Source organism: Passer montanus, unplaced genomic scaffold, assembly GCF_014805655.1.
Source record: "Passer montanus isolate IOZ18808 unplaced genomic scaffold, ASM1480565v1 scaffold27, whole genome shotgun sequence".
Lineage (NCBI taxonomy): Eukaryota > Metazoa > Chordata > Aves > Passeriformes > Passeridae > Passer > Passer montanus.
The window spans coordinates 7801318-7814960 of NW_024367372.1; the positions used below are offsets into that span (position 1 = coordinate 7801318).

At 37.8% G+C, this 13643-nt stretch overlaps 1 protein-coding gene across 2 annotated transcripts in view; it reads right to left on the reverse strand.

Annotated features, from left to right (window-relative positions):
- VRK1 (VRK serine/threonine kinase 1) overlaps positions 1-12590 on the reverse strand; it is a 29134-nt gene extending 16544 nt beyond the window's left edge. The window contains exons 1-7 of one of the 2 annotated variants that reach the window (XM_039712863.1): positions 12503-12590; positions 8537-8695; positions 6999-7054; positions 2746-2815; positions 2266-2353; positions 755-863; positions 521-613 (exon numbers count right to left, since the gene is read on the reverse strand). In XM_039712863.1, coding sequence (XP_039568797.1) covers positions 521-613; positions 755-863; positions 2266-2353; positions 2746-2815; positions 6999-7054; positions 8537-8690 — 570 coding nt within the window. In that variant the 5' untranslated portion in view covers positions 8691-8695; positions 12503-12590. Of the gene's footprint in view, positions 1-520; positions 614-754; positions 864-2265; positions 2354-2745; positions 2816-6998; positions 7055-8536; positions 8696-12072; positions 12093-12502 lie in introns of those variants that run through there. The other variant, XM_039712864.1, reaches the window with a different exon arrangement.
- Positions 12591-13643: the final 1053 nt, after the last annotated feature.

A 13643-nucleotide genomic window follows, 5' to 3' on the forward strand; every position in this document is an offset into this window, starting at 1 on the left:
CATCTTTCACATTTGAGCAAGAACAAATCCATAATTTGAAACTCTAATATGCATTGTTTGAATAGTAAAGAGTTTAAAATGCAGAAAAATGAAAGACTTCCATAAATCAAGTGGAACAATCAACATTTTAAAGACCAATTTTTCTAAGTAACAGAACACTTATCTGATGGATTTCTTGAACAAAGCAAAGAGGTAACAATGCAGACAGGCAAACATAATTTACCAGTGTGCTACATAATTTTAGGCTTCCACCTGCAAATACTTATTTGTGAGTCAATTTTTTTTAATCTCAAGAATTTCTCTAGAATAGTATTTAGGCCAAATAGTCAATTGATAACTGTCCAGCAAAATGCATTAAAAAAATCATAGAATATTAACTAGATATAAATGTCAAGCAGAAATAATGTTATCATATACATTCTTAAAAATTAGCTTCTGCTAGATTTCACAGGTTCAAAACGCTTTCATTGTTGTCAAATTAAAGGTTTAAAACATGAGGAGTAAAATGCATCATAAATACCTGATTAGGGTTCTTGTAACTCAGAAGGAGGTTTGAGGCCTTGATGTCTCCATGCACATATTCATGCTCATGGACATATTCCAGAATATCAAGCTAACAAAACAAAAATCATGTAAATGCAGTACCCAGGTCTGCCCACCAGAGGACCTGGACTCGGCACAAAAGTGGGACTGAACCGAGACATTTACACAGGGCAGACAGATTGAGAAAACAAAATGTATTTTTTAAACTTACTATTCTCAGGCCTAATTGTAGTACAGTTTTATGGGAAAACTGCTTTGCATTCTCTTCATACATCTTCTGAAGATCTCTGCCAAATCGGTCCATTATCATAAATCGATAGCTAAATTCAAAGAGGAAAAAAAAAAATTAAAGCCAAAAAACCAGCAAAGATACTGAATCACACTTAGGGAAATTTTTTTATTTTCCTGTTAACTGTACTAACTAGTGATTGAATACATCTCTCTCAAAAGAAACTGTGGGGAATACTTGGAATACAGCATTTTTTTAACACTGTACATCAATTCTTACCTTTTTCACATCAGCTACTCAAATGTTCATCCATCAAAAGAACTGCTCTATATTCTAGTTATGCAACAAAATAACAAGCACTCACAGAGGAAAGCATCCCTATTGTAACTCACTATAGGCAAAACCAAGCATCATCTACCCACAAAATACATTTCTTAGATTGTATACATGGCTAAGTGATTTAACATATTCACTTACAACGTTCCTTAACTGAAATCTGTTAAAAACTTTTTTGACCTTTTGTTAACAACAAAAACCTCTCACTTGCCAGAGGTGTTCTGATATTCATTGCTATAGCCAAATGAGAGTTCATACTGGTTATATTAAAAAAATTCATGCACTAAACACTGAATGCAAGTCACTTTTATTTGCAGGATTTAAAAAATGCTACATTTACTTTTGCTATCAAAATGAATTTTGTTTTCACATTAGGTTAGTTTTACAGTTGAGGATCTTCTGAAACACTGATATTTCTGACATACTAAGGCATCCCCACTGACTGCTCTAGGCAGTGAGCACACAAAGCAGCCTGACCTACTGTAAGCTGCCAGAAAACTACCAACATTCTGCAGCACAGCTGCTTAGAGAAGGGCCACTAGGAAACAAGGACTATTACATAAGCAGGCATTAGCATTAAAGACTAAGTAACAAAAACCTTTCCTGGCATGGAAGAATACTAAAAACAATCCCTAGACTTAAAACAAATTTAACATGAGACTAGCAATTATTCCAGCTCACATATCAAGCCAGACAAAGCTCCGTCCTTATGGAAAATAGAAGAGATTTGAGAGAACTCTAAGTCCTTAATATTTGTGGGTGAAAATACACTTTAAGTGCACACAACAAGAACTTTAGTCATATCATTCCACGACTTGCACATCAGAAATTGGCTTTGTTTTAATTACAATATAAAAATCTTCTAAACCACATATACATAAAGAGCATCATTGTTTTACAGCAATGCTCACAACAAATGAAATCCCAATTATAAACACTGTAACAAACACAAATAGGGGTAACAAACAGAATACAAACAAAATTTATCTATTTATATAGTCCCTAAACATACCTTGCCATGCACATGAAAATTTGTAACAGAAGTTAACAGCATGAAGATAAGCAGAAAATACACCTTGTAAAGTAACTTAGGCTAAAAGAGATAAAGTTTGTTGATGAAATAACTTCCAATATATGTCAACAAAAGATATATTCACCTGTTTCCATTTCTTTCATGCAAGCCAGAACCCCAATATCTTGGTACACCTAAATATTTCAGTTTATGGGACTTAGTCCACTTCTGAACTGAAAATACAAATAAAGTTCATGAATTTGCATGAGTTGAGACTTACATAAAAAGGGAGTAGTCACATCACGTATAGATTCTGCATACCTGTGAGCTGCTTATTTCATGGAAATGTATACGCAAAGTATACAGGAAAGTTAACCTCATATACATTGTAAGGACAAGGATGCAACTCAAGTTTAAATTTAGACAATACTACCAACAGAACTACAAAGAACTTCTTACGAAAACCCTCTAATTTACTGTATATCTGAATTCCACTTCAATAATTTAAAAATTATTTTGAAAATTACCTAAAGAGATTCTCAAAGCTCAACCTTACTTTACTTCTACAAGCTCTATTTTCATAAATGGTTGTAGGTCATTAAAAACATTTTAATAGACTGCTTACTTTCATCTGGCTTAGCAGCTCGCATGTAGAACTTTAACTCAGTAAAAAGAGGTCCATTCTGGCTGGGTTCCTTTAAGACAATTTAAAATTCATTAAAAACTGCTGTGTTAATGCCTGATAATTATTAAAAGCTGAAGCATTCACCCTATAAAAACATACTCTCCCTCAAATGCTCTACCTGATGCTGATAAATTCACTATAATATCTTCTTATTATAAAAGAAATTTAGCTCTAAAAAGCTATATTTATTATAAATGGCTTGACATTAATGGTATCAAAAAATACTGTCCCACAGCAAAAGACTAAAGAATAAGAAATTAACTGAAATGTACAGAAATATTAACTATTATTGGCAGAAGTTTAGCAGAAAACATTAAGCAACGTTATCTCAGATTCTCCAGAGCATAGCTAGATTGCATCAGTTGTAGTAGCCTTTAATGATGTTAAAATAATACCTGAAATGATTCAATGAAAAAACCTTAACAAAAGTTAAATTCTTATGAAACCTAAGGCACTTTGTTCCCTTCATACATTAGTTGACCAAGATAAAAATAACAGAGGATTTCAAAATTTCTCTAAATTATTAGAACTATACCTACTTCAATTTCAGAAATACCTTGTATTTAGTACATTTCAGTTCCATTTTCAAGGGACAAAACTATGGGAACCATGTATTACAAGTAAAGTTCAAGAGAGAAATTCCTATGAAAACACTAAAGATTTGAAATACTGCAAGAACAGTAGATGGGCAAGTATCTTGATTCTACATTTCCAGAACACGGTAAAGAAAAATGTTTTGTAAAAAATTATTAATTACAAATTCTTGTAATTTTTGAGTAATTGATTTTGAGATGAGCTTAAGCAATTTATTTTTGTCTAGTTACTCATAGATATCCAAATTCATTCTATGTGAAAATACCCATTTTAGAATATCCTACACTTAAAAAATAACAAAGCGTATGCAATTATTGGCAGAGAAACTCAAGAACAATACAATCACATGACATTAGATACACACCAATCTTAAATGGGTTTAATTTTAACTTTTAAATACAGATGTAGTGATTCAGCCAATTGCTACAGGGCAGAGTGTAAGAGAGCTAAGAGAGGCTCACTGCTGTGCAGTCTCCCTGGAGCAATGCAGAGCTGGGCTCTGCTGGGCTGGAACACGGGACGTGCTGGGAGCAGATACCCCAGCCTGGGCACCACTCCTAGGCCTGGACTCTTGATTACAAAGCCACTGCCTGTCTGCACCTCACCTTCTCCAGCAGCACTGCCCTGATAAACAATGGAGCCAAGGCAGCTTTCTGGCCTCTCCTTGTGAGGAGGAGCCAGAAAAAAACCCAAAACCAAAGACCAGGCAGTTTGTGTGACCAACAGACACAATTTGGTACCTGCAAATTTACTTTCACAGTTAGTTTATTTATTCACAATGGACAACAAATTAGCAATAGAGAGATTATATATGCAGGGAAGAAGGGTAAAATAGATTAATTTTTCTACTGCATTTATTTCAAACACACACATTACTTGACCTATTCACTTGATCCTGTGTAGCATTATCTATTAATATCCTAACTTATTAGAATATATTACATGGATTTCAACCATGTTGTTTTCCTACTAAAATACAGCCAAAAAAAAAAAGTAGGCATTAAAAGTTCTTACATTATTTATCCATAATAAATTATTCCAAAAATATTTATGCCTCAGTGCTGAAAAGAGGTACATTTTCAGCACTGAGGTACATTTTCTCTGGTCAGAAAGAAAAATCTGCTATCTCTTCATACTTGGAGAATGGATAAATGATTCAACCATAGACCAGATCTTTATGTGGACTATGAAGGTGTTTTCCCACAATACCATTAATTCTACCTACAGATAAATAAATGCATATATGATGCTAAAAAAGCTTACACAGCATCCAATATTTGCCATAGTAGTCCAGAAGGAGTGCAAGCACAAATTTCTACAGCTTTATGGCCAGGATCATTCTAAATACATGACTTATAAAATTGAAATTAAATTCTTATTCAAAAAGATAACATAATGAAAGATTACAGAGTACATGTCAAAACCGAGCAAACTTGAAGCAGTGTTTTAAGAATTCTGATCTTTTTCAGTCAGCAATGTAATGAAGTGTAATTAAACCCTGCATCCACTCCTGAACAATGACATCTGAAAAGTCCACATGTTAAAAAGCATTTCTTTTTTAATAAAAACTGTGATTCATTTCATACTGCTCAGACATCAATACTATGAGGATATGTCAAAGACTAAGCCAATTTCCATCCTGCTTTAATAGCTTAATTTGAAGAACGTTACTATAGAAGCACATATTTTGTTAAACACTAATAATTGTTCAAAGCTGTTAAGCACTTTGCTTCAGCTGATGGAAAAACTAGAATCCACCCAGGCATCAGAAAATGGGCTCTTATCCGAAGTTGTGTTATCCCAGACTGTAGAGGCATAATATGTTATGGGTCATTTGTGAAGCCAGCACAAAGACTGGGGTTACTCTTTATTGCCATAAAGACAAAATTATGAAAGTCAAATTAAAATTGAGTAGTCATCTGGGATATTAGCAATGGAGGTATTTACAAAATGCTGCAAAAAAAAAAGTGAATCTAGCACAGGAGCAACCCAAAAGCTGGGGCAACTATTACATAAAGAACCCAAGGTGGAGAGAAGATGGATGGGTTTTCAAGCTCAGGAAATGAGCATAATAGCAATTACACAGAGCATAAAGTAATGCATATCTGATGGTTCTCCCAGCAAGTCAAACCAGATTCTTCCATGGAAGTTAAATGGTGCTCTGCTTCCCGATCAATCCAAACTCAGCAGGAGCCAGTAACTAGAAGCCACTGACTCTCCCAGGCAAGCCACTGCTGCTATCTGCCTCTAAAACAGATGCACAATGGACACCCCCACCCCCAAGAGGACAGGCTGGCCACCACACAGCTGCTGGCTGGGGCTCCTGGTGTGTCTGGAATTCCTGCCCACAAACACCTAAGGCAGCAGCAGCAGCAGATCAGTGTTGAGAGTGTGGCAGTCTGACATTTGCTTAGCAAGCACTGCTTTTTTCTGCAAGGGAAAACATTTCGGAGGGAGGGTCATCATAAACTGTACCTTGGGGTGTCTGAACAGATCAAAACCAGTATTCTAGAATTTCTCTTTAGTCAGCAGATGTAAATACCAAGATTAAAGGCACATAGTAACCAAAATGTATTTTACTCTAATTTAACCTAACCTTATAGCTCAGGAACAAATGTTAAAAGCACTAACATATACACAAAGTGGTTGGCTACTACAGCAAGGTATTTCAGAATCATCATATAGCTTAATAAATAAAATGTTAAAACAGTGCAGTTCTGAACTGCGCTGAAAAACTAACCTTTTACACTGTGAAGTTCTTGTACAGTTCTCTGGCATTTACTTTTATTGCAGGAACAGAATCACCACCAAGAAAATTAAGGGCCTGGTTCTACTACGACTATTTCCATATTCCCTTGTTTTTTATTAAGACTTTGTAAGATCCTACCATATCTATACAAAATACTCTGGCAAAATTTAAGAAAAATACTTTATACCTTAAGAAGATAAATAGCCATATCCAAGTAAATAACTCTTTTTTTCACTAAAACCATAAGAAAATTTCAAGTAATAAGAAGAATTTGATTATTTACTACAATGGTCCAAAAATAAACTATCAACAATGCTTTTTCTTCTCTCTAATCATTAGGTTTAAAAAATTATTTTTTAATTATTAGTGTTATTTTAGTTCAATAGAAATTAGAACATGTATGTGGTTTATGAAAAAAACATTTTTATGAAAAAACTTTTTGGAGATCAGAGGAATTAAAGTTTTGCTGTTTCTAGTCACAACCCATCTGTCATTTTATCAATATCCAGTGGTGAGCAACAGTTCACAGAGACTCACTGCTTAACCACAGAAATTCTCCAAAAGCTACAAAGATTTCATTCATTTGGTGATCTCTGTGTTGTTTATAGGAAGCAAATGAAACAGAATCTGATCCATTTCACGGATCCTTTTCAACTCCACTGATGCTCTGTTATGATGTTCCTCATACACAGGAGTCCCAATTCTCAGCAGCACTCCTTTGTATCCCCATGCTTTTATTTTAAACGGCACTTTGCAATTGCATTATTTTCAGAAGATGTTTCAAATTACACATTCTATTCTAGAACAAATATTATCAAGTTTTGAAGTAAAGATTCAAATGCTCTCTTACCACTTTCGCAACATAAGGGGCATCACTGCCAACCGACTTTGAAGAATTAACATCAGCTGTTAAAAAGGAAGCTTTCATTAATAGCAGGAAACTGTCACACAGCATACACCCACTTGTTATGCAGGATGGACAAACATACAACAAAGTAACTAGGTGCTGACATAAACATGGAGCAGTACCTTAGCCTCACCTGTAAGAGAATGACATTATATGTGAAGGCTACTGTATACAGATATTGCATTCTCCCTTCTTTTTGAGGAGTACAGACTGTTTATTAAATGAAGGCATTGTTTGTTTTTTTTAATCCAGTAACTTGCTCCTATTCAGTAGTGATTCTTTTACTTTCTAGGACTACTATAAACATACACATTTGTGAACATAAAGAAGAAAAATTATTCCATGCTGCCATGTCACGTATGCAAAAGTGACCTTCTGTTGCTACTAAGTTGTTGGTATTTATGACAGAAGATACAGATATGAAGAACATCAAGTCAGGCAAGTACAAAGTGCAGGAACAGTCAGGGTCACAGCTTTGTGCAAATGATGGGGAAGCAGAGAGCAAGCTTTGGCTTGAACGAAGCAGGAATTCGAGTGAGTTGGAGCTCCAGTAAATTTAGTAGTTCATTGAGTGAGGCTGAGTAAGAAGTTGAAAGCTTCTTTGGCAAAAAGCCACCCACTGGTCCTGTTTTTTTCTCCTTAACCCACTTATGCTGCAGTCTGTTCATTTTAAAAGCAGGACAGATTTTTTTCCTGTTTTCCAACCCAGTATGAATCCAGCACGACCTTTTCCCCAAGATGAGGAAGACTATATTACAATGTTCACATTAACTTTCATCCCTTCAGAATTGTTGAAAAATGACTAGGGCAATGAAGCAGAAAAGTCTCAAGACCTCTCTTATATGTTCATCTGTCCAAGTGAAAGAGCTACTAAGTATGGAACACTATTTCACTTTTAGAAGTTTTCCTTGCAACAGAATTGCAAAACAAGACCCAAACTGAGGCTCTAAACTGTAAAGTTCAACACTTTGATTTGTTTTTAGCACTGGTTACATTAAAAAAAAGTATATGGCATGCCAGAAGTTCACAAGACAATGAAAAAATAAAAGCAATACCAAAGTTAAAACCAGTCCAAGTATTGGCTGACCAGTAGCTTACAGATATATGCACTGACAGTTTCAGTTCAGAATTCATCATTATAAAGACAATGATGCAAAAATCCAGTCTTTCAGCCAGACCAAAATTCAAATTGAAATAAATACTAAACTATCATTTCCATTGCTAAAAAGTAATAAAGATTTTGATTTTTAAAAAGAATGAACTACCACTGGAAACTCATAAAACTAGTGCTTAAAGTGACCATTTGTCTATTTCCATCATTTTTTCCCAACACCGTGACCCAAGATAAGGTTCTAGCAGAAATCATCATGTGAAGACACTATTCTATATTCATATATCTAACTTAGGGTCAACTTTTGTTTTGAAAAGGGATAAAGATGTACTCTCCATTTTAAAGAATTATCAAAGATAGCTATACTTACCAAGGTACAGGCGTCCAAAGCCTCCCTCCCCTACAGGGACACCTAATTTCCATTCTTTTCTTGATGTGTCTGCCAGAACCTCCCCCAGACCAAACAATTCAGCAAGTTTCGTTTTTGAAGGGGCTCTTTTTCCAGCTGTTTTCTTATTTGGCATTTTCCCTAGAGAAAGTGAAGGGAAGGAAAAATAATTTTTAAAAAATAGGTTACATGTTGAACCAACTTATTTTACATAGAAATCTGTTAGAAATACAAAAAGAGAAGTGTGGAGCCCCAAAGCTGACTCGGATAAGGCAAGAAAGTGCAAAAAACAGCAGCATTGCCCAGTGACTCAGATGTGGGACAAGATCACACACACTGTCATCTAAAGGATACCAAAATGTACCCAAAATAAGCATACTTGTCCTCAGGCTAAGAAATAACTTATTGTCACTATAAGAACCATGCAGACAGAGGCCTTGAAGGACTTCACCCCCTTGATCTCTGAGTTACTACAAATAATTGGAGCAAGACTTGGACAGAGACTCTTAGGTGCCTGAATGCTGGACAGATTGTTGCCCACAAAAGAAAATTTGTGGCCTCTCTTACAATAAGGCTAGCAAGCCTGTGAAACAAACCTATTGATACACTCCACATCTTTGGCATTCACAGTGAGACTCTTGATAGCAGCCTTGCTTAAAAAGGAATTAAATTTACTTAAAATAGCTCCTCAAGAGTATCAAAGGAAGAGCTGGTGCTTCACTCTTCTTCCACACCCCCGCTTATTTTGTTTAACATGGTCAATAATTGTATGCCTGAAGGTATTTATTAAAAAAAAAATTGTTAACGACAACTTCCCTTTATCCATAAAAGCAAAAATTCAAAATGGACATAAGTTTGAACGTCCCCAGCTGGGAACCCTGCCCTTAACAAATACACTAGATACACATACATGCTTTCTTGGCTGTCTGTATTCATACCCATCTGTTAACATGGCACTGTGCCTACTTACAAGTTGGTCAAACTATCAGCAGACCATAGGTGCCAAACACTGATCGCTTGCAATGGGCAGCATGCACAATGCTAAGCACTCAATCTCTTGCAAAAAAGCTGTTACCCAAGGAAATATTTAAGCAATGGCTGCACAGGCTTTCACATTTACTTGGATAAATCCATTCAAGTATCTTCTAGTGATTGACACTAAAGACACCTGGACACAGCAGAAATTTTCTACATGAAAAGATAGAACTAGAAAAAAACCATGATAAAAAATTTAAAAGACAATTAAAATTGAGTACAAAATCTATCATTCTATATGCTTTTCAAATCATAATACAGTAAACACAAGGGGTTTGTCAGGAAACTTATGCACCACCAAACATGACATAGAGCTGTCTACTGTACACTGCAGAACTGGAATAAAGCCATCTACTTCTACCTAAAATCACTTCTAAAAATTCACCACCATCCCTCCAAAAGAAAACAAAAAAAATCTTAAACTTTCCTCTCAATACTTCTTTCCATCAACAAAGGAAATATTTTCTATCCACAGGTATTGTGAAGTTTAATTCATTAGTTCCTGCAATCATGCTAAAGTCCTTGGAAACAGTGCCACGGATGTCAAGTACTGTACTATCATTCAAGTGTCAGACCTGACCCTACTTAGCTAAGGTGCCTGACAAGAACAATATTCAAGGTGCATGATTGTAAACAGCAGCATTTTATGTCGCTACAATGTGCTCAAAACAAAGATTTTCCTCCTAAGAAGTATGAATAACAGAAGTCTATTTGTCTAAACTCTCTCCAGAAGCCTCTTAGTACTACAAAGGCTTCTACCTAATAAAACATCTTGGAAGAAGCAGAATACACTGTACTTGAGATAGCACTATTGATGCAAAATTGTCTGCATATCAGTGGTGTTATCTTTACAAATGTTGCCTGCTACGACTGCTACTTAAGCGATACTTGAACTCTTAGAATAAATATGAATAGCCACTTCTCAACTCTTGTTGCCATTCATTATCAACAAAACTCTGAAATGAATACAAAACAAATTTATTTTGAAGGAATTTCTGCTATGTGTCAAGTCATACTGGTTGCTTCCTGATCTTCCTCTTTTATTCTCTGGAAATTGTAATTTTTACAGTTGTTTATCTCAGTAGGACATATTTTCATTGTCAGCCCAAAGAAGGCATGCTGGTGACCCGTGCTCCTAGAGGAGCAGGTAGTTCCAGCAAGACCTGAAATCTGTGTATCATTAAAACTGCTCATTAGTCAAAGCAAGAGTCTGCTACGTCTGCCTAAAAAAAAAAAAAATCAACACAAGGAGAAAACAAAACTAAAATTTTGCTCAAGGAGTAGGGAAGAAAGAACATGACACTTAAAGACTCCTGAAAGCTGTAGAGCTGTTTCAAGGGAGGGACAACACAAAAAATAACTGATGTGTTGGTGACTTGAGGTGAGGTAAAGTGAACAAAGACTTTCTTGCATAAAGCAGACATTCTGTGACTGTGAAAACCTCTCCAAACTAAGTTCCTGATTAAGATACTGGACATTTAGTGACACTCACATAAGAAGAGGCACTACAGTTCTCTCCCAAGAAATAAAAAAAAATATTTTTAGACAAAATTAATAAATGCCATTGATGGACAACTACTGCAAAATATACAACCACAACAGCATCATAGTTGACCAAGGAAATGCCTTTTTTTGCTTTTTCTGCTAAACAAACCAAGATGACTTAATATTTCAGAATGCAGCTTGTTCAGAGGTAGGAAACAGTCATTTACAAGTGGAATGACTGTGCTACTAATTTTAAATTGCTTTCTCAATAATACATTACTTTTTTTAAGTTTAAGGTTATTTAAGGTTCTGTTGAAAATTTTAATGATCACTCAGTTATTGCAATAAAAAGGTAAGGTACCAAATCATGTCACTCCAAATCTCCTCACCTCCAGACCAACTGCAAATACCTAGCACAGTGAGACACTTAAAGGCTTTTTGATAATTTAGCACACTGTATAGAAATCATCAGCTCTGAAATTCATCAGGAATCCTACCTCACTTAGGGATTATCCCCAAGAATTTAGTGGAGAGCTGATTCCTACAGATGATGGCACAAGCCCTTTGACACAGTTACAATTATAGGAAGCTTCACAACAGTTTTTGTACTTTACTTAGCCATAAAAAGGGTCCATGGATTCCCTATAAATTAATAAACGCCTATAGGTCTTAGAGTGCTTAAACACAAATTGAAAACCAAAGAGAACAACAGAGTCCACCCTGTCTGAAACTGTTGAAGGCTCGAACAAGGAAGGCAAACAGCAAGAAAGAGGAAGTGAAGAAAAACCACAACTAATGACAGAAACCAGAACCAGCTTAGCCCAATTCTTACACCACCAGGCCTTCCCTGATCCTAAAATCGCAGATTTTTGGGATTCGTAGGCCTGTAGTTAAAAAAAAAATAAAAATTAAAAAAAAAAGTTTACTCTAAAGCAAAACTCAGGAATGCCTCCCAGCCAAGGTGATGCCACACCGAGACAATCCCGAAGGTGACGAACCTCTAAAGTGGCACCGAGCTTTTACTCAGCTCCTCCGCCTGGCTTTAGTGCTAAAAACCCCAAAAAACAGGAAGTAAAACAATTGGGCCGCTGCCACCGAAGGCAGCTTCAGAGCCACAGCCGGGACAGGCGGGTCCCCAGAGCTCAGGGGTGACTGTGGGAGCCGGGCCGGGCCGGGGAAGGGAAGGGAAGGGAAGGGAAGGGAAGGGAAGGCGCCTTCCCTGCCCCTGGGGAGGAACCAGGCTCGGGCGGGCCCCGCGGTACCACCGGCCTCCTCCGCGAGGGAAGCGGGGAAAACCGCCCGCAATCCGCCAGAAGGCCCGGGGATGCTCGGTACGACGAAGCGGATGCGAAACAGCGCCCCAGAATTCGCCTCCTAAAAAATATCCCCAAAGATGTGCACCCCCGAGCAGCCGCGGGCTCCAAGTACCTCCTGCGCCAGCGGGCCCGGCGCCGCTCCTTCCTCCCGCTCCGAAATTCCCGCACTGCCCGCGGCCCCGGCGGCCCGCCCGCCCCGCCGCCACCTCCCAGCATCGCCCGCGCCCATTGGTCCGCAGAGCGCGGGCCTCCGCCTCCATCCCTCCCTGGTCGCGGTGCCTGTTGGGAAGTGTAGTCCCTAGCTGCAGAAAGTGGCAGTAGGAGGGCCCGACACGGACTACACTTCCCAACAGGCACCGCGGCCCGAGAGGGGCCAAGAGCTGAAGTCGTTCACGGTCATGGAGGCGGTTGCGTTGGAGAAGAGTTTAAAGCCCGTGTTCACCGCAAAGCCGTGCCTGAGTGCCGCATCCTCACGCTTGTGGGCATTCCAGGGGTGGTGACTCCACCACTGCCCTGGGCCGCCTGTTCTAGTGCTTCACAGCTCTTTTCAGTGAAACAGTTTTGAGAGTTGGAAGAAACCTTGGTTTCTTACGCTGCCATAAGTTTGGGAAGGCCTTTGTCAGGCTGAAAGCACAGGATCAGTTAGGGTAGAAAAGATTATCGAGTCCAGCCTAACCGAACACCACCCGGTGAACTAGACCAGGGCACTAAGCCCAGCCTTCCCTTAAACACCCCCAGGGAGGGTGGTTCCTCCTCCCTCCATTGCCAAGTGTCCGCATGTCTGCACCTGGGTCTGCCGAGCTGCGGAGTGAGGGAGGGGCAGGAGATGAAAGACATGGCAAACCGGGCAAATTAGGAAAATAAAAGGACAATGATTTTGTTTTGTGAATTTACTGAGTATTTCAAACTGTTAAAAAGGCATTAAGATCTCATGGCCACTGTCTTGGCACGCTGCAGTTTTAGAGGTACTAAATAGTACCAAATTATTATCTTTGTTCAAACAAAGAACTATCATTCTGTAGCATGTTCATCATGACAATATTTACATAGATTTCCTTGATCACCTGGGCTACATTAAGAATACTAGAAATGTATTTTTGAAATATTAGGTGCTACTAGAGATGTTCAAGAATCTGAACTGTTCTGTATGTTCTGGGGTATTACTCTTCATAGGAAAGACCAAAAGTTTGTTTCAACTGAGAGAAGAACACTACCAGACATGACAGCATTTCACTTGCAGTACCATCCTCTTT